This window comes from Chrysoperla carnea, chromosome 3 (genome assembly GCF_905475395.1).
Source record: "Chrysoperla carnea chromosome 3, inChrCarn1.1, whole genome shotgun sequence".
NCBI classification, from domain to species: Eukaryota; Metazoa; Arthropoda; class Insecta; order Neuroptera; family Chrysopidae; genus Chrysoperla; species Chrysoperla carnea.
In genome coordinates, this window is record NC_058339.1 from 69,295,521 (window position 1) to 69,317,576 (window position 22,056).

Consider the following 22,056-nt stretch of genomic DNA (forward strand, 5'->3'; position numbering starts at 1 on the left):
GTAAATTGTATTGTTAATTATTGCGTATTTATTAAAGTAAAACTGTATATTTACTCATAGACTAAACAAGCAGCGATTTTCCCAATAGGCCTTTTCATCGATTTGCTATTGTTTCGTACAGTTGTCAAAAAACTTTTCAGATAAAGAAAGTAAATATCTTTTGATATGTATTTACTTGAACAATTTTTTGAAATTTGCCCGAAACAAAAAAGGATCATTTATTTAAATAAAAAGGTCTATTTACTTGAAATAAATTAAACTTATCAAAAATGAGAACGAGTATGATAATATTAATTTTATTTTGGTTCAGAAAAATATTTGTTTCGATAAACCGCGAGTAATACTGTGTAAAGTCGTTGCTAATTCCTAGTCTAATCAATTTTAACAATTAATACAAACAAGTTGCAAATTATCGTTATTTGTCATTACTAAGCGTTGTTATTAACAAGCTTCAAAAACTATTTCCTCGATCAGTCAAAAATTAATTTCTTGATACTTTTATAATTTACTGAGTTAATAATAAAAAATAACCATTGCCTCGAGTATATATTAATTGTTAATTAATTGATAAAGAATTTGTTTTTAAATTAATTTTTATATTTCGTATTCATTAATTTCTAAGATTAAATATTTATCCCAATAATATATCTAAAAAATATCGAAATTTTTTTTTTCATATTTAAAGTACGATATTTTCATGATTGAGAATTGTGGATTATTTTTTAAATTTTTTTTATTTTAAAAATCTGTATATTTAGTTTCGCTTTCTTTTTAAAAAAAAATCGATAAGTTAGGAAATCTTCCATTAAACAAGAAAAAAAATATTCCACATTTATCTGAACTCAAAAAAATGATTGTTAAAAATGTGTAATATAGAAATTATAATAAAAATTGATATAGAGAAAATAATTAACTGATTTTTTTAAAATAAATATAAACCTTTCTTCTTTGTTTTCCGCCCAAATTTAAATAAAGGGGAACACCCATAAGATATAATTAAGTTAATTTCACCATAAGACACATACTTTTAAAGAAAATTATTCAACTCGATCGGAAAAGTTCTTGGTTTAAGAATTTGAATCTCAGAAATTATACATCCATTATATCAAATCAATCCGATTTTGCAATTTTTTTCAAAAAATTATAAAAATCGGGTTCATTTGCGATTAGAAGAGCAATTTTTTACTATCGCTCGAAATTCTATATACAGCTAAATTTTTTTGGGAAATTTTCAGAAAATCAACAGAACTGTTAATCTTTTCGTCAAATGAACTGGATTTTGTGTATTTAGCCTCCTTTACTAAATTCAAAAAGCAGAGACAATAAAATTTTTGATATCTGTTAGGCTTATCGTTAGAATTTTTAAAATCATTGGCAGAATCGAAAAAACCATAGAAATTTTTTGTTTTTACTAAGGAAATTTAAAAAAAAAAAAAAAAATAACTAAAGCTCATTTTATTGTTGGCCAGTTTCAATTCAGAATAATAATTTTGGTCAATCATATTCCAAAATAATTCACGATTTTCTCGGTTTGTGTCTACTCTGCAACTGAAGTATACAAACCTTTATTCTAAATTCTTTCACATTCTTACCCACACTGATTTGGCCAAATTATGGAAAACTGAAAATTTTAAATTTTAGATAAATACAGTAGAATCTCGATAACTTAAACCTCGGTAACATAAAAACCTCTGTTACTTCAAAAAATACTATGTTCCCTTCCCATCAGAGCCCAAAACCTCTATAACTTAAAATACGCAACCTCTATAACTTAAATAAATAATCTCTGTATAGGCCCTCAGTAACTACATAGAAACATGTACATACCTCTATATTAACCTTTACCTAACATAGACACTTGATAACTTAAAACCTCTATAACTTAAAATATTTTGTGTTTCCCTTGGACTTTAACTTATCGAGATTCTACTGTAATAAACAAAAAAGAAAACAAATTTGTTTCATTTTTAGAATTTTATTTGAAAACGAAAAAATCTATGTAGCTACAAAATAGTTCCGTTATTATTTTTAATTAATTAATTACATTTGATAATTATAAAAGTATTTACTAATAAAGAAATTAATAATTTGAAATTTATTTACATTTTGAAAATGGAATCATAACAATTAATATAATATAGACAATATATATCACCTCGAGTATCTCTTGAACGTAGAATCTGGTGACGTCATCATTTGTGTGTGGGTCGCATAAATAATACGTATTTGATAAGTTTTTTTTTTTTTACTTGACGATATGGGTAATGTTGTTTTTTTGATTTTTTTTTGATTTGCAGTATTTTGTTAACTTGATATTGGCTCACCTGTTTTTTCGTAGCTGGAAAGATCCCAACGAAATAATTCCAAATGTCTCGGCATGATTTTTACTACTGAGATTATGTGATGGGTCATCAACAAATTTGAATTACTTGTATTTAATTTATTTCTTATATAAAATGTTTAGAAAATTTTATTTGAAAAATATCAAAAAGAAAGTTTGTTTGCAAAATAGCCTAACAGGCAGCACTTGGCTCAATTACGATAATTCAGCGAGTTTCAATAATAAGTTGAATCATGAACTTAGATTTAGTATTGATTGGTTTTATAACACCTAGAATAAAAACCCTATGATCTACGGAGAAGTAGTATTGGAGATGTCCGTTATTTGTTTCCAGCTACATTTGAACATCTTCAGGTACCTTCAAATGAGCTGATATGTGGCATGTAAGATTTTGTTTACTAGATAGAACAACGTTGACGTCATGAATTAGCATGAATTACGGGGGGTAGGATATTTGCACAATTTGGAGGGAATTCTCATAGAAAAAGTAGCTTTTTTCAACTTTTTAAGGCGTCGCGCACAATCGCTATAAATTAAGCTACTGTATTGAAAATAAGTCGAGTTAATGTCAAGGTAATGCTTTTTGAGGGTGAATACTTCTTAGCACCTTCCTCTTTTAATAGAGAACTATCATACTTTTTCGCGGTTTTTAAAGATTTGGAAGGGCTGTACTCCAAATTGAGTTGAAGCGTTGAAAGCTTGTATGTGAATTGGGTTATTTTTAAGGAATTGGGTTTTTATAGTGTCAACTCTCCAACCCCTTTCTCGTTCATTTATGTAAGTACTTCACGTTTTCAAAAACATGAAAAGACAAATATTCCATTTCAATAAAAAGCATTTACAATAAAAAAACATCTAGGGAGGGCAAACATTACCGTAATGATGAAGCTCGCTGGATCGGAAGTATGATTGAATTTCTCCGTTCTTTATACAGTCAGTCTTAGAGAATGATTCAACTTAATATCAAATTTGCTGAGTAACTTAAGTCGGCTACTGGCTTTAAATTCTTTGACTAAAAATTTTATTTCAAAAATTAAAAATTGAATACAAGCAATTGTTTAAAAAATATAAATACCTCTTTGTATCTCACAGAACATAGTGTGTTGGACAATTTCGGCAGACATAAATTTTGGCATTAAAATTATGTTTATGGTAATTGTTACGGATTAAAAACTAAATTAAGTAGTTGATACCGCTTTAAATATGAGAGAATAAAAATTCACGTAAGGAATATATGGTGTTTTGATTTACTTAATTATAAATACCTCAATTTTACATGTTTGAAAGAATCAATCATATGGTTTTTTCTGATCGGCCAAAAATATTGAGTATGTTTCGGCCAATCAAACAGCTGTGTGAATGAATGCGATGGCATGTGAATTACTTAGAAAATAGTTGCAGGCTCTCCGCTGAAATATGTGTAGTTCTTTTTACTAGTTCTGTGTGTGGTTATTTTAATTATATAGCAACCTTAAATTGTCCAAAAGTTCAGAACTTTAAATTAATTATTAAAAGACATTTATTCATATAGCCAAAATTTTTAAATTGTAAAAAATACAAAAGATCTCAAATGTTGCCATTTATTGATTACTAATTTGATATCCTTCTTAATATATTGCCGAACGAAAGCCTATACTTATTTCAAAACAGAAACAATAGATTGCCTAGACGCCTTTAATGTTCGTTAAAAAAAATAAGAATTGAGTGTATCAGATATTTTTGCAAAATAGGTTCGTAATTCAGGCAATCGAAACTTCCCTTAGGATACATAAAATATCGGAGTCTATACGAAGCACATGCAAAAGAATTTTTTAAAATTTGTTCTATAAATATAAATAAAAAAATTTCTTTTTTATCAGTCTAAAAATCAATATAAATTAATATACACTCTACGATTTTTAAGACATCTTCCATGGCCTTTTATATTAAAGTTCGCGTAATTTTTTTTTTCGTGCATCCATTTCATACCTTTTAAATTAATTTAAAATTTCTGAACTTAAAATTGTAGCAAATGGTTCTTACAAACTAATGTTAAAATATTTATAGGGATATTTGAAATGATTGATTTAATAAAATAAAAAAAAACTAAAAATATTATTAGCATTTGTACTGTTTCCAATTTTTTTTCTGAGCAGCAAAAGAATATTGAAAAATACCTCAAAATTGTGTCATTTGCAATCAAATAATCAGCTCGCATATGAGAAAATTGTGATTACATTTTGATTAATGCACTTGGTAAAACCACTTTTCCTGCCGACCGACATAAATTATTCCTAAATTCAACCATAACAAAAAATGAATCTAAGAACTCCATAATTATAAAATCAATGTTGTTATTATTTCAAAAATTATTTTTAAATGTTATCTAAGGAAACAGTACGATTATCGACCATACAAATTTTTAACATAACAGTTTTTTTTTTTAAATCAACAAAACATTTTTACCAATCACGCACAATCTTTGAAATTTATCTTTTCAAATGATGACTTCCTAAGAAAATAATCAATGAAATCACATAAATATCAAAGTGTTATCTTTTTAGAAATTTTTATTATGGTTACCAATTTCTATACGAATAGGTAATTAATATAAATATTTCACATAATTAACATATAATCGGTGCACAGTATCCGAAAGTTATAAAAAAAATTAGTCACTTAATCAAATGTTTTAGTACTAGTACAGAATTCTATTTAAAGATTTTTTTAAAATATAAACTGGCGTAAAACGGACAAAAAATAGTTAAAATTGAAAAATCTTCAAACCCTTTTGATTGAAAAAGCATTTAAAAATTATAATCTTCGCTGGCAGGCATTTAATTTCCTGATACCATACATATCAATTGTTGAGATTATGTCAAACAACATCTCAACATTTCCTACTCCGAAAATTTTCTTTCACATTTCATTCGAAATATAACACATTTGAATTTTTATTATTATTATTTTTTTTTGTCATTTGCATAAATAAAAAAGTTACTACACGATCCAATCCAGAATTTTTTATCGATTTCGGCAAGTAGACTTCATTTAATATTTATAAACAATTTTTCTTTCTTTCTATCAAACGTTTTGAACGAAAAAAGACTTTAAAGTCGTTTTGAACGACCAATAATTAGGAAAATTTTATTTTTAGACATCGATCATTAATGTTTTGAAAAACACAAAAAAAAACTATTATGTTTCTGTTAAATTTAGCAATATATTTTATCACAATTGCTATATTTTTATAAGTTATATTGCACCCAAAAATTTGACTGCCATCAAAATGTTGTGCAAGAAAATATTACTAACCTTCCGAAGATCTGAAAAGAAATATTAGTGATACATAATAATCAATCATCAAGAATTACACCTACCTGACTAACGTTTCTCTTACTGGTCAATACTGCTCACAGGAAAGGTATGAAGATTAACGACGTGAATGTCTCGAATTGTGATGATGATAGTAATCGCGAGCCGAACCTGTAAATAAATTAATTGGTAATCATATTTTGAATTATTTCAAAGTAAATTATCAAAAATTTACTTACCACCGTGATGTTTTCTTACATCACGGCTGTTTTCCATTCCATGTCTGTAATGCCGATCACCACGATCTCTACTTCTGTCACGTCTTTCTTTCCTTTGTTCTCGTCGCTCTCTATCCTTGTCACGACCTACACGTTCACGATCTGTCCTTTCTCTTTCACGATCTGTCCTTTCTCTGTCTATTCTCTCACGGTCACGTCTTTCGCGATGTTCTCGATCACGATCACGTTCTCGTTCTCGTCTTCTGTCGTCAGATCCGAGTCCTCCACCACTACCACCTAAGGTCATATTGCGTGGATTTTTCCGTTCTTCACGCCATTTTTCAACTTCTAAGGTAATTTCTTCTACAGCAGCTTTCAATCTGGCATATCTATTAAAGAAGAATTTTAAGTATCTTAAGATTTTGACATATTCGCAACTAAAATCAAAGTGCCCTTATTTTCTCTTTAAATATATTTCAACTCGATAAACCGATACAGGGAGGCACAAAAATCAACAATTCCCCGATACTTCTCTATTTTCTAATAAAATTTATCACACTGCCCCATGAATCTTTAGAAATTTATACTGACTAATAATTTTTGGTCACTTAAACATCATTTTTATATTCCCCTAATTTCCATAATTTTTGATCAGCTGATCTCTGACCACTCCGATTTACAATTCAACTTACCCCATGTGTTGTTTTCCCATTAAATGATCGTCAATGCGTTGTTGTGCATCGCCAACTATCAAAAAAGCACCACATACTTCGCAAACTTCCATTTGCTTTTCTTGTGCTGCAGCTAACTCTGCTGTAGCTGTCCAATGGCTGAAAAATACGTATTCAGTACACCAAATTGTTAAATATACTTTATAATACATTTGCTCAAAAGTAAGAGAAAGTATGTTTCGAGTTGCGAACAAAACCAAGTCCGGCCTGATTTAGAAGCTTTTTATGTACTCAAACGTTTGTATCAGTCGATATTAAAGACAACATTTAATTATTATTGTTATTGGATTACCTGTTTTCATTTTGTTTCCGTAATTGTTCTCTTTCCTCCTTAAGTTGGTCACAAAGTTTCATTAGGCCTTGAGCTTGTTCCACATTACCCTCGGTACCCGCTTTTTCTGCTTCTGCAACTAATCCATTAATACGTTCTGATAATAATTGAATCTGTTCATTGTTTCGTTGTGTTTGTGCGGGAGTTATTAATGTTGGTCCACTATTTTCGTTGTTTCCACTTGTTGAATTAATTAAAACACCTTTACCAGAAAGCGCTAAACGCTGTTTCCCTTTTGCAATTTTACCTAAATCGAAAAATAGATTAACCAAATTGATAAAAATTTTAAATTGAACAACTTACGTTCAACTTCGTTAACCATTGCCGAACAGAATCTTAAAAATTCTTCCATATACATTAACTTTTTTGTATTTCTGGCTACAGCGAATTGTGCTTTAACTTCATCGTCATGAACTTTAGGACATGCACCCAAATCGGCTCGTGTATTCACGAATAAGTCATGCGGGCAAAATTTTACCATATAATATTTACAATACTAAACAAATAAACAAATCTATTACAGGAAATTGTATTGGAAAATCATTCAAATTTTCTTTACCTCGGAGTCTTCCCAATTCAATTCTTTGACTTTCTCATTTGGTGCAATGTTACGATTCCGACCCATAAGCTCATCTAAGAGCTGGGCAGCAGCTAACACAGCCATTTCTTGTTAGAAATAAATGAAATTAACGAAGAAAATACAAAATTTTTATTTAGATACAATTCAGACGTTTATGCCATACGACATTTTTAACTCTTTTATGTCAAGCGCACTAAGAAATTATGAATTGGAGGGAAATTTAATTTTTTAAATGAACTAAAATTTAATAATAATTATTGATAATTCTTAATAATATAACTTCTTTTCATAATAATTATTAAGACACTTTGACAGCAGTTAATATTAATTAGATACTTTAATATTAATTTAAAAAATTAAGTTAAAATTTTGAAATCTAGCCTAGTCATCACACAACCTCCGTACACAGTACACATATAAAGGAATCAAATTCAAACAAATTTTTTTAAATGCAAGAATGTAAAAACATAATGGGGTGCCTCTTTAAAGAAAAATTCCTAAGGGTTCATTTAGGTCGAAACATGTTATGTAAGTTTAAAGGAGTAAAAATTGTATTTGAAGTTTGAAGAAACTTCCAAACAGTGTACATATATAGAGGATATATTTATTAGAGGTTAAATTGATTAATTTGAAATTTTAAGATAAAAAATATGTATTTACAAAAAATATAAATTATTTTAAAATTAATATTTTATTCATCTTTATGTTAAAAAATTTATGTAAATTTTCAAATAGTGTTTGGTGCGGTTCAGCCTCTATGGGTTCAGCGATTTCAGATTTGTAAATTACGTGAAAGTGCGCCAAATATCACATGTTTTATGTCATTCTGGCAGGCCACATCACTCGAAAATAAATAAAGTTGTGGAAATGTCAATAAAAATGAAACACACGTGTAAATAATTAAAATGTGGCTGATAAAATATTTTACACACTTTAGATAATTTTATTTTTATCAAATTATCTCTTACAGCCTTCGAATTGATAAACTAAAATAGTTTAAATGAATTTTAAAGGAGATAATTCATCGGAGATGGTGTTAACGATTCAAGACTGGCGACAAGCATTAAGGACTCCTCACAGTTATCGTGTTGGAAATCGAACATTACGAATACAAACAAAATTCATGTCTATTATCATCCTATCTGGCCTTTTAATACTGTTAATCATTTACATATTTCCCGAAAACAATGAAATTGTAAGCGATTATCAGTTTCATAAGAAGAAATTTTATAATAAATCGTATCCTCTAAGTGCACCGATTATATCTCCACAAATTAGAACGTTTCGTATTGGAATCATTGCTGATTTAGACACAAATTCAAAGTGCTTGAAAGAAACATGGTGTTCGAATTTTCGTAAAGGTTTTTTAAGTTATAGCAATATTGATTCTTCAGTGGTTATTAGTTGGGATAAGGGTGAAGATATTATGCTCAAATCAAATTTTGCTTCAAAAGGACGAGGAATGGAACTTTCTGAATTAGTTGTATTTAACGGCCGATTGTTAACATTTGATGATCGTTCGGGTATTGTTTATGAGATTATAAATGATAAAGCAATACCTTGGATAATTTTAGTCGATGGAGATGGAAGGTTAGTGTAGTTTTCTAAACAATAAAATAAAATTCTTTTTAAAATAACGTTTTTTACACAGTACATCGAAAGGATTTAAATCTGAATGGGCTACGGTGAAAGATGAAATTTTATATGTGGGGTCTATGGGTAAAGAATGGACAACTGCAGGTGGTGATTTCGAAAATCATAATCCACAGTATGTTAAATTAGTTTCTCCAAGTGGTGAGGTAAGATATTAATTTTATTTTGTAAATCGGAATGAAAATGAGGCTCCATCATATACCATTAAAATGTCTTTATGCGAAGGCTCCAAAACTAAAAGCGAATGCGAAAACTACAAACCTTAAACTTTTTAGGTGAACCATGTTAATTGGGTGGAGCAGTACAAAGCAGTGCGAGGTATAATGGACATAACTTATCCAGGTTATATGATCCATGAAAGTGGTGTTTGGTCTGACATACACTCAAAATGGTTTTTTTTACCAAGACGATGCTCAAAAAATCGTTATAATGAAACAATTGACGAAACTATGGGTTGTAATGTTTTAATTACTGCTGATGCTAATTTCAGTAAAATTGAAATGGTCAAAGTAAGTTAAACGTGGAACAAGTCTAACTTAATTAAAGAATAGTGTTCCATATAAAGTTTTTTATTAACTTAAGAAATTATTTAAATCGAGTTTATTTACTGACTTAATATCAATTAGAAGTAGTTCTTGAGATACCACCTGAAAACCTATCATAAATATAGGGCTTTGGGCGATACCAATAAAATCATACGATCGTAAAATGAAATCGATTTTTGTATTTTTTGGATGAAATTCACAATTTTTTAGATTTTTTTCAAAACTTAAGAAAGTTGCAAAACAATCGAAAATAATACAATAAATTTTCGATTTCTATAAAGCTCAGTGCATAAAGTAATTTTAACCTAAACAAATGAAAAAAAAAATTGACTGAGTTAATGTTGAATTTCAGTGCTTGCATTATCTAACACCAACAAAATTATGGCGCCATTTGTTTTGAGTTTCAAAAATTTTCGAATTTTTTTTCGTTTTTCAAGAATCTTTCATAAAACCACTAGTTTTGGCAACCTGTAAAATTTCCACACCCTATCTTATATAGTTTTGGAGATAATGTACATTAATGTTTTGTCCTAAAAAATAATTTTACACCTCACTACAGTTTAAAATGAGACAAAACACATATTTTGAAATCAATGAATTTAAAAAAATGTAATATTAGCTAATCATAGCTAATTCATTCATTACGTTAAAATTTATATTTTTGACCTAAGTAAAAACAGCTATCTTCGGTTCGTTTTTGCCTCAACGTATCCAACTTCGTGTTCCATACATGTACTTGTTCTTTTAGAAAATTGTTTAAATACACTCCTACATATCTCGGGAGTGATTTCTTGAACCGTTTCCCTTATTATCTGTTCAATATGGTCTACATTTTTAAAGGACCATTAACATACCTATCGAACTTACTCAATTTGTGACACCCTGTACATTCTGCGACAACATTGAATAGTTTAATGTTAATATTTTTGAAAGCAGAGCTTTTTAAAAAAATAAATTTTTTTCGTAAACCTTATAATAAAAAAGTTTTCCATTTGTTGCCAACTTAGCTAGACACCCTGTATAGGTTTTTTCCCTCGATTCGAGAAGTCGCTTTTCGCTTGGGATTTTGGACGATATCTCAAAAAGCATACATCCAATCATCAAATGAATCCGTTTTTTGTATATTTAGGGTCAGATTTACTTTGTGTGCTGAGTTTTATCGAAATTTAGAGTCAGATTTACTTTGTACTTATCGAAATTGTGTGCCAAAAATTTATCTCGATTTTTGGGGTTTAATCTAATTGCGCTAGAAAATAAAAAAACTAAAGCAAAATTCCAAATTACGTTTTGGATAATCATTTTTAAGAGCTACCAATCTGCAGAAATTGTGAAAGTGCGAACGAACTGTCATCAAAATGATTCCATAAATGTCCCATGTTTGCAAAATTATTAAGGAACACTAATTAAAATTTGCAAAAATTATTGAAGTGTAAACTAAATAATTTTTCGTTTTATAGATAGGAGAACTACAACCAACACATGGTTTTTCTACTTTTAAATTTATACCAACAACAGATGATACCGCCATAGTAGCTTTAAAAACAGAAGAATATCTAGGACAAACTGCTACATATATTCTAGCATTTACAATAGATGGTAAACAATTGTTACCTGAAACACGTGTATCCAGTCATTTGAAATTTGAAGGCATTGAATTCATTTAAAAAAACGTCATTTATTTCTAAAAAGTTGTTAAATATGTATATATGAGCAAAAACCCTTCAGTTATTATATTTATTGTAAATAAATTATTTTATATTAAAATCCGAAGAAATTTTTTAATTCATCTTTAGAATGAAAGTAAAGCTTGATGGCTATTTGACTGTTTGGTTGAAACTCGCTAGAATACAGTTGAGATGAGTATGTGAACACTTGACCAGACATTGTCGATTGAATTATCACCTTCACAACTTGGGGATCTCAGATGATCCAATTGATCGAGCCTGTGTGGAGGCAGTTTCATTGCTCTCCACATTTGATATTTACACCTGCAGAGTGTCAGGTTATAATGTTTGGATCCGAAACATAGAACCTATGAATCTTGGGAGCAATCTCGGCGGAGAAACTGTAGGCTCTCTGCCCTCAGCAGAATACTTCACCTACTTAAAATAGCAACTCTTACACGGAGACGTCTCACCTGCGGATGAAAGGCTAATCTCGAGAAAGGCATAAAGCACTCCTTGATCTAGGTTCTACGAACCTAGTTGTGGTATCCGATTTAAAGCTTGATAGAGGATGAAAATGTACATAATATGGTTATCTATGTATCGATATGAGCTATGTAGTGGTTCATTGTGGGAAAAAACTCTGTCAATTGTGTTGCACTGAATGTTCAAATTAAGAATATGATCAGATGTTTTATTCATATCATTTGTTCAGCTAATATAAATTTATTATAGACTGACACATTGAAACACTGATAAGTCCTGTTTTCTGAGACACTGAAACACTGACATCGATCAGGACGGTGACCATTACTTTCCTTTCAATAATTACGCAATTCAAATAACTTGGAATTTTGTTCATGGTAGAGAGCTTTAATTTGTGGTATTCCATTTTTATTAAATATGTTATGTGAATAAATAAAAGAAATTTTGTGTTAGTGTTTCCGACTCTTTAAACAAAAGAGAAAGCGAAACAGAACGTTCAAATTTGGAATTTCATCCCGGATGTTTTAAATTATATCAACGTGTAATTAAAATTCTTTTTCAAGTATTCTTGGTTAACTCACACTTCTAAAAGTCACAAAAATAGTGACAATTAACATAGATCTCTGGGCAATAGTTATGATAATTTATGTCGACGATAGTTATATTTTAGTCGAAATATTTATAATTGCAAAATTGCTCTGCCCGGTGAATTTGAAATTTTACTAGAAGTTGAATGAAAACTATTTACCAGTCTTCAAAATAAATCATTAATGTTATGAGAATTTATTATATGATTAACTAACAGGATTTTTCCACTTTTTTCTGTAAATTGCCACTTTTGCTTATATTTTCAACAACTTTTCATGAATATTTTACAGGGTGGTTCGAAAATAGATAAGACATTAGTATTTTCAAATTCTATTCTTACCTAATTGGATCCAGAAAACTGATACTTTCATTTTATTTACAATGGACTAAATTTCGGAAAAAGCTACTTTCAGATCAATGTTTCCCTCAACCCGCAATTAACATAAGAGACGGTTTGTATATGAATTTAATCCTTTCGTTTTAAAACATTCTTAGTATTGATGTAGTCTATTTTTTGGAATTTTTTCCTATGTCTTAAAAATTTAATTTTGTCTTTTCTAATGAGAAACGAGAATTTATTGGCCAATTCGTATTGCTATTTAAAAAACACACCCAACAATATCTTTTAATACAAAAATTATAATAGTTCTTCAACTGAAACAAGAAACAGAAAAACATATTTTCTTTTTTTAATTAATACGAATGTATAAAAATAGAATGGCACTCAAACATGAGCACTATACTGCAGATATGTGTGTACATAGCTCCGACCTTCCAAGTGAGTTATTATGTTGTGTGCGGTCACGTATATCGTGCATACAAACAGTAGAATATATAGTATTCGAAGTATAACTATTTAGGAAAATCAATATTCTAGATACAAACGCAGTGTTTAAAAGTTTAACGTCAAAATCATGATTTGTAACTTTTTGAATATTTTTAAAAGTACAAATTTTTACACATAAATCAGCTTTTGTTTTAATTGGACACCAAAAGAAAAGTAAGTATAGAAAATCTAAGAGTTTTAAAAATTCAATTCGAAAATAAATTATAATTGTAATCAAAACGTGGAGAATAATAATATTAATAAATAATAAATTTCATTATTGCATTTTTTTGCAGTGCTAAAATGGAAGAACTACCAAATACAAAATCGAGCAGTAAAGAGGGATGGAAATTGGCAAAAGAAGGAATAGATTTATTACTTAATAATAGAATTGAAGATGCCGAAAAATTATTTAAAACAAATACTGAAGATATTCAATTAGCTGCAGGATATTCATTTCTAACATTTATTGTAATTATTTTTTCGTTTATTTTTATATCCTGTGCATATGTATTTGTAATGATTAGAAATATTAATCGTAGAAAAAAATTTTGGTATAGGTAATTTTTGGCAAAAAATGTCATTAAACGGGCTGTATATTTTGTGTGTGTCTCCCAGAACTAAAAGAAATTTGGACTTCGTTTAATCACAAAATATTTATCTTTTAAATCGTACAAGCTAGAAAAAAACCATTCAAATTCTCGAGCCTTTTTCAAAAACAAGTTTTATGAAAAATTTAAAACAACAACATTTGTTTTAAATTTTGTGAATATATTTGAGTATATGCGGGATATTCAATCAATCGAAAAAATATTTTGTAATTAAAATTTTGTTTTTAGAATGCGTTGATGTCTTATGAAGATGAAAAATTAACAATTGCTTTAAATGCTTTAAAAGAAACTGAAAAAAAATGCTCAAATGATATTGGTTGGATAAAAGTGGTTAAAAATAAAATGTTAGGTGTAAATAATCAAACACAATCTTTAGCCGAATCTTTAGAAGAGCAAATAATTTTAGCTGATACTCAGGTTAAAAAAATTGTATGCTAGTTTTTCATTCATAAAATATATGTTATCTTACCGGCGTGTAAAGAAAAGTATATCGGTAAATTTCAAAATCGTTTTAAATTTTGCTGTATCTATTTTTAGCTAGGGAATCTTTTTATTTTACCTAATAAAGGAGTGACTATGCTTTTAAATATTTTATGAATGAAAATTTATAATTAAAAATGAAAAAAAAAAAAAGTAAATTAAATTATTTTATGTTATTTTAAAAAATAGGTTTGCCTTGCCATACTAACATTTCTTCAACAAGAATTTTCAGGATATGTAAAGGGCGGATGGGTATTGCGTAAAGCTTGGAAAGTGTATCAAAGTGTTTACAATGAAGTTTTAGAATTGTATATTAAGGAATTCGGTGTACTCAATACCGACAGTAAGTACACATTCATAACGTAATTAAAAAAAATTTTTGTAAGTTAAGGATGTACGAGCGCCAGGGCAATTTTGGATAAAAGGCTTGATTTTTTTGTATATGAAGTTGGACTAAGTCTAAATCAATTCTGAAAATTTTAAGGTGGGCTGCCCGATTATTTAAATAAATAAATGACTTCAAAAGTAGGCATATTTAACATAGGTCTTATGGGAAAACGGTAGATGGGTGATATGTTTTCATAGATTTCTCCAAAACTAGTAAATGGAAATTTAAAAAAAAACTATTTAAATTAAAGTAAAAACCTTAATAAATTATTGAAAACAAAAAAAAACCATTGTGCCCGACTAATTAAGGATGTATGAATACGGCAGTGGGGACACAAATTTAAAAAAATATAAATTTTAAATTTTGATGGTGAATTATGTTATAACTTGACAATATAAGACGTAAAGTAAGATTCAAATTTTTCGATATCTGGAGTAATTTTCTAAATATCGAAAATTGAAAATTTTGTTTAATTATTTAGCTTTCGATGTTTCGAAAACCAAAGTAGATATCGAAAAATTGTATTATTATTTTTCGTCTACATTCATGAAGTTATTACAAAATTAATCATCAAAGTTGAAAATAAGATACAAATAATTTCAATCACAAGTCTAAACTGGCCTTAGCGCTCGAACTATCTTAAGGTTGCAAGATTACATTTCATAGATAATGTATTTTTGTTCTTAGTTACTGATTATCCACATTTGCCTAAAATCTATCTTGGTTCAGCAACATCGTCAACGTCTACAATCCATAATAATACAAATAGTATAAAAGAAAGTTCCTCAACATGGTCGGTCCAATTAGCTCCAAGTAATAATGCTTCAGATTCAATACATTCTTCAGTACAATCTAGTTTAAATGATTTAAAAGATGATGTCATTGATGAAAATGATGATAATAATATTATTGTGCCTAAGAAATGTTTAACTCCAAACGGGTATACAACATCCATCCACCATTCGAATTATACTAGATCGAATGAAAGCAATATGACACGTAGTGCTAGTGGAACATCATTTAAATTTTCTAGATTAACGCAATCGCTTTCCTATCCATTAGGTTTTTTATCGGGTATGATTCATTCATCTTCGACTAATATGTAAGTATTTCAAATTATTTTTCTCCCCGGCCCAACTGTCTGTTGTTTTGAGTCTTATTTGACCTGGAAATTTAGTGTAAAAAATGAGTCTGCCTCTAAACACGATTACCTACTTATAAGACAAAAGATTTAATAGCCTAAAAAAGTATTTTTATGTCGACGTTTGACGTTGAGTTTGAGCGTCAATTTAGGCCACGTGATCAATTTAGGAAATGCTGCCATCTAGAAAAAACTTAACAGCGTCACATCGTACAAAGCTAACATATACAATCCCCCTTTGTTTTATACATAAGAACGTCCGTAAGAAATCTTCTTACTTCATATAATACAAATGACTAACGATATGGCTTACAAATTGTATAAATCATATATGATTTACTTTTTACTTTAGAACCATTGATTGATATAACCGAAACTTCTGAATCATTTTGTCTAATTAGGAGACCTCTATGTTTATTTTCAGAAGTGAAAATTTTGAAACTAATAACGATGCAATAAGTCCAGAGCAAATATCTCGTTTAATGGCCGCTGTTAGTTTTGGATATGGTGTTTTTCAATTAAGTGCTTCACTATTGCCACCAACTATGTTAAAATTAACACAATTATTTGGTTTTGGGGCCGATCGAAAGGCGGGAATTGAAAGCTTAATGTATGCTAGAAAAGGAAACGATATGAGAGCACCTTTGGCTTCGTACGTAATTAAGATTTAGAATCTCATGACTAAAAATGGTTATGAGTGATTATTAATGTAAATTATATGAAATATGATTCTCATGGCATTTTTAATCACGAGATTTTCGGTCGTTCAATCGAATTAAAAAATGATTTACTTCTACAGCCCTATTTTTTTTTTACACAGATTAGCATTACTTTGGTATCATACAATTGTTCGACCATTTTTTGCACTCGACGGTTATAACTTACAAGCTGGTGTCAAAGCAGCATCAGCGTTAATGGAAGAAGCTCAATGCGATTATAGTCAATCAGCGTTATTTTTATTTTTTGAAGGTAGAATTAAACGATTAGAGGTAACGTTAAATAAACAAAATTATTTAAAACTGAAGACTAAAAAATATTGTCAATTTTTTAGTCAAATATAACTAAGGCCTTAGAATGTTACCAATTGGCTGTTGATAATTCCAATCAACGTGAAATTAAATTATTATGTTTGCATGAAGTGGGTTGGTGTTACCTTATAAAATTGGATTTTGTGGAGGGTAATACAACATTTACGTTACTGAAACAACGTAGTCGTTGGTCTAGAAGTTTTTATGGATATTTAGCTTTAATATGCGCTGGCGCATGCAATATTTTAACAGAATTTACGGATATTGTTGATTTACAAAATATATTATCAAATTCGAATCAAAAAACATCACAACTTGATGTTTATTTAAATAGACGAATAAAAATGTTCCCAGAAAATGAAATTGAGTTGCAAAAATGTGATGTCTCATATTGGAAAATGTTTACATATGAATTGTTATACTTGTGGAATGCCTTACCTAGTTGCAGCCAAGGGAATTTAGAAAATATTTTAGATGGTATGCTTCATACACAGGCGTATATTAAAATAGACCGTCACTGTGACATTGATTCGATCAGTAGTCTATATCCAATATTAGTCTGTGATTACATGATATATTTTTTAGAATAAACAGTTAATTTTATTTTCAAATATGTTTCAGATTGTCAGAAAAATGATAGTAAGGAACCAATGGTAGGTTTATCTGATTTAATTGCTGGATCGTGTTATTCCATATTTAACAATCAAGAAAAATCTATTGAAGCCTATAGAAATTGTCTTTCTAAACGTGAAAACCAATGTGCTATTAATAATAATTGTTCCCATATTGGTGCTTTTGCACAGTATGAACTGGCAACATTATTATTGAAAAATTCAGAAGTAAGTAAAATTTTGTTTTATTTCAATAATCAAAAGAATGCATCATTGATCTCTTTGATAATTGAATAGAGGATTCTATCCGAAGTCATTGTTTTAATTTAAATTATTCAGCGCCTTTTTCTCGAGATACGGAACTGAATTTATCACTGATCTCTGATGTTAACTGGAGAGCGGATCAATAAACATATATTGGCGTATTATTTACCTTATAGAACCAAAAACCGTAAATTCGTCACTTCCTTGAAAAACTTTTTGATCAAGTATATACTTTAACACTTTGGTTTTTAATATTTCAGACTGCAGTCGAGGGAAAGCAAATGCTACTCCGAATACAAAATGAATACAAAGATTATGATTTCGAACATAGGCTTAATGTTCGAATTCATACAATTTTAAAACGTTTATAAAAATCGGTTCATATTTATATTATATAGCATCTTTCTCGAATATTTAGAAAATATATACCTAACTAAAAAACAATAAGTGAAAAAAACAATATATTTTTAAATTATAATTAAAATGATATTAAGATTGTTGATTATATTGAGAAAGGATTTTATTGAGATAATAAAATAATCCGTCCTTATAAAAAAAATGCATTTTATATAACCTTTAAAATATAAATATTTTGTAAAGTATACAATAAGTTTAAAATTAGTAAACATAAAAAATAAATATTAGAAAAAGAGAGGGAAATTACAATCTTGGTCCATCCAATTTTCCATGAACTCGTATTCTATATAATAAAAAATATACTTTAGTAAAAATATTGTCTACGTCTCCACGTAAGCGCTACTAATAATGTCCTCTTAATAGAAGTTCGTGGAATTTAATTTAAATTTCTTCCCTCAAAGTCCAAAAAAGGTGGTTGATTCAAATTTTTATTTATTACTTTGAGAAACAAAAATTTATGATCACACCAACGGGTGATTAGACAATTTCGTCACAAACGTTCTGACGAAATGACTTACCTGTAAACACATGTATATTCAGGATTCCCATGGTTAGAAATAACTTTAAATTCTACATAATTATAGGATTTATAACAGTTATTAACTGGGAAATATTGTACAGAAGGCCCACTAATATTATAAATAAATTGTCCTAAAAATGCACCTTCATTGTCCACCTCCGAAGTCAAGCCCTGAAATTTATTTCAAATTAAATAACTAATCGTTTTAATAAATTTAAACGTAAAGTACCCATATTGAGAATTCTTTAGGAGCCGTTTTCAATTCACCTGTGGGTGAAATTGATGCTGGAATATGTTCCAATGACACCCCAGTTACAACTACTCTACCCAAAAGTTTTATTACAGCTGTACCAGAACTGCCTTTAAATGCCCAACATTCACCAGGTAAAGTACTAGGCTAGAAGAAATAGAAAGTTCAAGTTATATTTTGCCCATCGACTTATATTAAATATAGACTAATTGAGCTGTATTGTACCAGGTGTCTTTATTTATAAGTCTGTATGTTTACCTGAATAATTGTACGTGGTGAATTTGATCCGCTACATAATGGTATACCAAACAAAGTAAGCGTGGGAGCTCCTCTTACATAGTTTTCAGTGCTTCTAATTGAGACTATAGCACCGCCAGATGATTCCAATGCAAAATCCGTTCGCCCTGTCTTATCGGCGTCATATTGTGACAAAGCATCTTTTAGCAATTTTTTTATGTAATCCAAACTTGGAATATTATTGATTACTAAAAAAAGATTTATGTACTTATGTACGCACGCAAGAAGTCATACTTTTTTGGTATAAGCTTAACAGGGTGTCTTGATTACCAGTTATAGAATAGAGTGAGCTTTTAATTGAGCTTGAAAACCTAGGTCAAGTTTAATGTCTGCGTAAGATGTGCGTCTACACGCACAACATTTTTAAAAATATCGTGCTCAATTACTTAACTGATTTTAACTAAGTTTGCAAAAATATATAAATTTTTTAATAAATACTTATTCTATTCTGGTCTGCGAATAATTCTTTAATTTCATTTAAGACATCATTGGTTCCATTTTGTATTAGTTGATTTATTTTGTCGTCCAAATCTCCGACCTTCACCTATGAAGTAAATAAATTAAAACAGAACATGTTGCCATAATTTTACTAAAAATACGTACTTTCACATCGTTTAAATCATCTTTAATATCGCATATCGCAGCATTTTGACCAACGAAATGTTCTAGCATATTTGCTATTAGCAATCCTGTCATGCCTTTTTGCAAAAAAAAAAAAATTGTAAATTTAATTACAAAAAAAATTAAAAATATGAAATATAAAACTGTGATCAATCGAGAAATTCCTTTACTAAGAGAAGAAAAATAAAACCACTTCGAGAAAATTTTTGTGAATTTGTTTAAAAGTTTTTTAATAATTATCGATAATTTGATTCGTAAAATACAAAAATTTGATTCATTTGTTAAATAGACTAATAGTTTCCGAGATATCGCATATAAACGCTCTCACCGTATTTTAAGATTCTAAGGAGCTTAGCAATGAATGATGGATTATACAACAACTTACCAAAAAAAAAACCGAATTTTAAGATTTTAAGGGTCTTAGCAATTGATAATGAGTTATACCACTACTTACCAATAACAACACCGAATTTTAAGATTCTAAGGGTTTTAGCAATTGTGGATGGTGCATCCATTGGTTTTGAAATTAAAGGATCTTGAGATTCTAATTTTTCACATAACTTATGCTGTTGTAATTGAAGGTGAATATCTCCACATCCATTATGGATATATTCTAAAGGTGTTAAATGTACAATTGGTACTTTATTATCGATAATAAATGGACTTCGATATTTTCTAGCTTTAAGACATGAATTGGGATAAGCATAAATTTCAAATTCTAGAGAAAAATTGTAAAATTCTTACCGGAAGATCTAGTATAATATCTATGTTTACTTGTATTTTCGTAAGCGCTCCCTAATCAAATTGGTTCTTTATTATTTTGCAATACAAAATTATCATAGAAAGTAATTTACCTTTGGATATAACAGAATGAGATGTATTACTTCCAGAATTTTCTAAAAAAGTTGACATTATAAAAACTTTTTGTAAAAAAAATGTCAAATTATAAATATTTAGAGTTTAAAAATAATCAAAGTAGTCTAAATGTAAACGGGATTAAATCATATATATTATTGATAAAAGGTAAGTAGCCTGGTAGTGTAAATTGAAACTACTGAAAGCGGGTCATTACCTGTTGTCATTAATACGAATTATTATCGCTGGTTGGCGGGGTTGCAACTCCCAGTTATCTGATTTGAATTTGAAAATTGTTATTGTTCTTTAAAAATGGTAAGTATCAATAAATGCGAATTTGTGAGGATTTCTCGGTATTTGTTACTTTTTCATGCAAAAACTACTGACCTAATTTGGAACACAGATAGTATATAACCTGGCTTAACACATAACATACTGTCTATCCCGTTAGTATGCTCCCATATGAGACAATTATTGCTGACATTTTTTTTTTTGGTACTTTATAATACTTAACAACTACTAGCAATAATTCCACGGTAGCTTAAAATTATTTCACCTATGGAAAGTTACATTATCAGCGAGTGTCATGGGCTAAATTTTATTTTCAAAATAATTAGGGTTCCGCGCCAAAAAATTAAAATCCATAAAATTATGAACAAAAGAGAGGATAAGTGAGGGCAAGGAAAGTGGGGCTATAACACGGCAGTTTTTGTTTTTAGAATTGAAATTTCCCAGCAAAGCAGGCGGCTATCTGCTATTGCATCTGTTATTTCATAAATTTTAAAATAAATATGCTAGTACTTTCAAGATAAAAAGTAGTGTTCGATGTTTACCAGAATGTATCTTCATTTTGAAGAAAGTGCATGCTTATATACACTTTGAAGTTCCTAAAGTTTGTCTCTTCAATGTAAGTAGATGTTTTCTCAAGGTAATTGATTTTATTAGTAATTTTTAATCAATAGAAATATATCCACATGAATTTAGACGTTTTTTTATTAATTCATATCCTTAGGAATTTATCTAATTCTTCGATTCTAAATCTGAAACAAATTTCAAAAATCCTATATCGTACTATGAGAAATATTCCATGGCTTTTTTTTAAAAATCGTTTTATGTTGGACAATTTCTGTTAATTATAAAAAAGATCACATAATTTTGACCCAGACGCAATCATTAAACAAATTAATGAAACTTTTTTAGCAATTATATTTTATTGAATTTTGATATTCCTTACTTAAATGCTTATCAGCTACAAAATTTGTGAGTTTAAAAATATATACAGCATGTTTGTATGATAATTATTCTGAACGTCTTTT

At 28.9% G+C, this 22,056-nt stretch overlaps 4 protein-coding genes across 4 annotated transcripts; 2 read left to right on the forward strand and 2 right to left on the reverse strand.

Moving 5' to 3' along the window:
* Positions 1-2,009: 2,009 nt before the first annotated feature.
* On the reverse strand, positions 2,010-7,670 carry LOC123294526 (luc7-like protein 3). Its single transcript, XM_044875584.1, has 7 exons — positions 7,475-7,670; positions 7,219-7,411; positions 6,877-7,162; positions 6,546-6,683; positions 5,875-6,242; positions 5,701-5,806; positions 2,010-2,338 (listed from the first exon to the last, which is right to left on the reverse strand). The coding sequence occupies exons 1-6, from the start codon at positions 7,577-7,579 to the stop codon at positions 5,754-5,756; spliced, it is 1,143 nt and encodes a 380-aa protein (XP_044731519.1). The 5' UTR covers positions 7,580-7,670; the 3' UTR covers positions 2,010-2,338; positions 5,701-5,753.
* A 549-nt stretch (positions 7,671-8,219) lies between these two features.
* Positions 8,220-11,381, forward strand: LOC123294525 (soluble calcium-activated nucleotidase 1). Its single transcript, XM_044875583.1, has 4 exons — positions 8,220-9,085; positions 9,147-9,294; positions 9,424-9,657; positions 11,151-11,381. The coding sequence occupies exons 1-4, from the start codon at positions 8,496-8,498 to the stop codon at positions 11,355-11,357; spliced, it is 1,179 nt and encodes a 392-aa protein (XP_044731518.1). The 5' UTR covers positions 8,220-8,495; the 3' UTR covers positions 11,358-11,381.
* A 1,954-nt stretch (positions 11,382-13,335) lies between these two features.
* Positions 13,336-18,166, forward strand: LOC123294523 (tetratricopeptide repeat protein 39C-like). The gene is made up of 10 exons (XM_044875582.1): positions 13,336-13,431; positions 13,554-13,728; positions 14,097-14,285; positions 14,538-14,691; positions 15,424-15,838; positions 16,302-16,529; positions 16,698-16,866; positions 16,929-17,382; positions 17,527-17,744; positions 18,041-18,166. The coding sequence occupies exons 2-10, from the start codon at positions 13,561-13,563 to the stop codon at positions 18,149-18,151; spliced, it is 2,106 nt and encodes a 701-aa protein (XP_044731517.1). The 5' UTR covers positions 13,336-13,431; positions 13,554-13,560; the 3' UTR covers positions 18,152-18,166.
* A 274-nt stretch (positions 18,167-18,440) lies between these two features.
* Positions 18,441-20,664, reverse strand: LOC123294527 (SUN domain-containing protein 1-like). Its single transcript, XM_044875585.1, has 8 exons — positions 20,630-20,664; positions 20,340-20,498; positions 19,868-19,962; positions 19,703-19,808; positions 19,226-19,452; positions 18,947-19,114; positions 18,716-18,888; positions 18,441-18,480 (listed from the first exon to the last, which is right to left on the reverse strand). Exons 2-8 carry the CDS (start codon positions 20,398-20,400, stop codon positions 18,441-18,443), a joined length of 870 nt encoding a protein of 289 aa, XP_044731520.1. The 5' UTR covers positions 20,401-20,498; positions 20,630-20,664.
* Between the last annotated feature and the right edge of the window lie 1,392 nt (positions 20,665-22,056).

Coding starts and splice junctions, on each gene's coding strand:
- LOC123294526 (XM_044875584.1), bottom strand. CDS start 7,579: ATGGCTGTGTTAGCTGCTGCCCAGCTCTTAGATGAGCTTATGGGTCGG. Junction 7,412..7,474: donor TGAATTGGGAAGACTCCGAG/GTAAAGAAAATT, acceptor TTATTTGTTTAG/TATTGTAAATATTATATGGT. Junction 6,684..6,876: donor CGGAAACAAAATGAAAACAG/GTAATCCAATAA, acceptor CGTATTTTTCAG/CCATTGGACAGCTACAGCAG.
- LOC123294525 (XM_044875583.1), top strand. CDS start 8,496: ATGAATTTTAAAGGAGATAATTCATCGGAGATGGTGTTAACGATTCAA. Junction 9,086..9,146: donor TTAGTCGATGGAGATGGAAG/GTTAGTGTAGTT, acceptor TTTTTTACACAG/TACATCGAAAGGATTTAAAT. Junction 9,295..9,423: donor TAGTTTCTCCAAGTGGTGAG/GTAAGATATTAA, acceptor TAAACTTTTTAG/GTGAACCATGTTAATTGGGT.
- LOC123294523 (XM_044875582.1), top strand. CDS start 13,561: ATGGAAGAACTACCAAATACAAAATCGAGCAGTAAAGAGGGATGGAAA. Junction 16,530..16,697: donor ATGAGAGCACCTTTGGCTTC/GTACGTAATTAA, acceptor TTTTTTACACAG/ATTAGCATTACTTTGGTATC. Junction 16,867..16,928: donor GTAGAATTAAACGATTAGAG/GTAACGTTAAAT, acceptor TCAATTTTTTAG/TCAAATATAACTAAGGCCTT.
- LOC123294527 (XM_044875585.1), bottom strand. CDS start 20,400: ATGGATGCACCATCCACAATTGCTAAAACCCTTAGAATCTTAAAATTC. Junction 19,809..19,867: donor ATGATTTAAACGATGTGAAA/GTACGTATTTTT, acceptor TTTACTTCATAG/GTGAAGGTCGGAGATTTGGA. Junction 19,453..19,702: donor CGCAGACCAGAATAGAATAA/GTATTTATTAAA, acceptor ATCTTTTTTTAG/TAATCAATAATATTCCAAGT.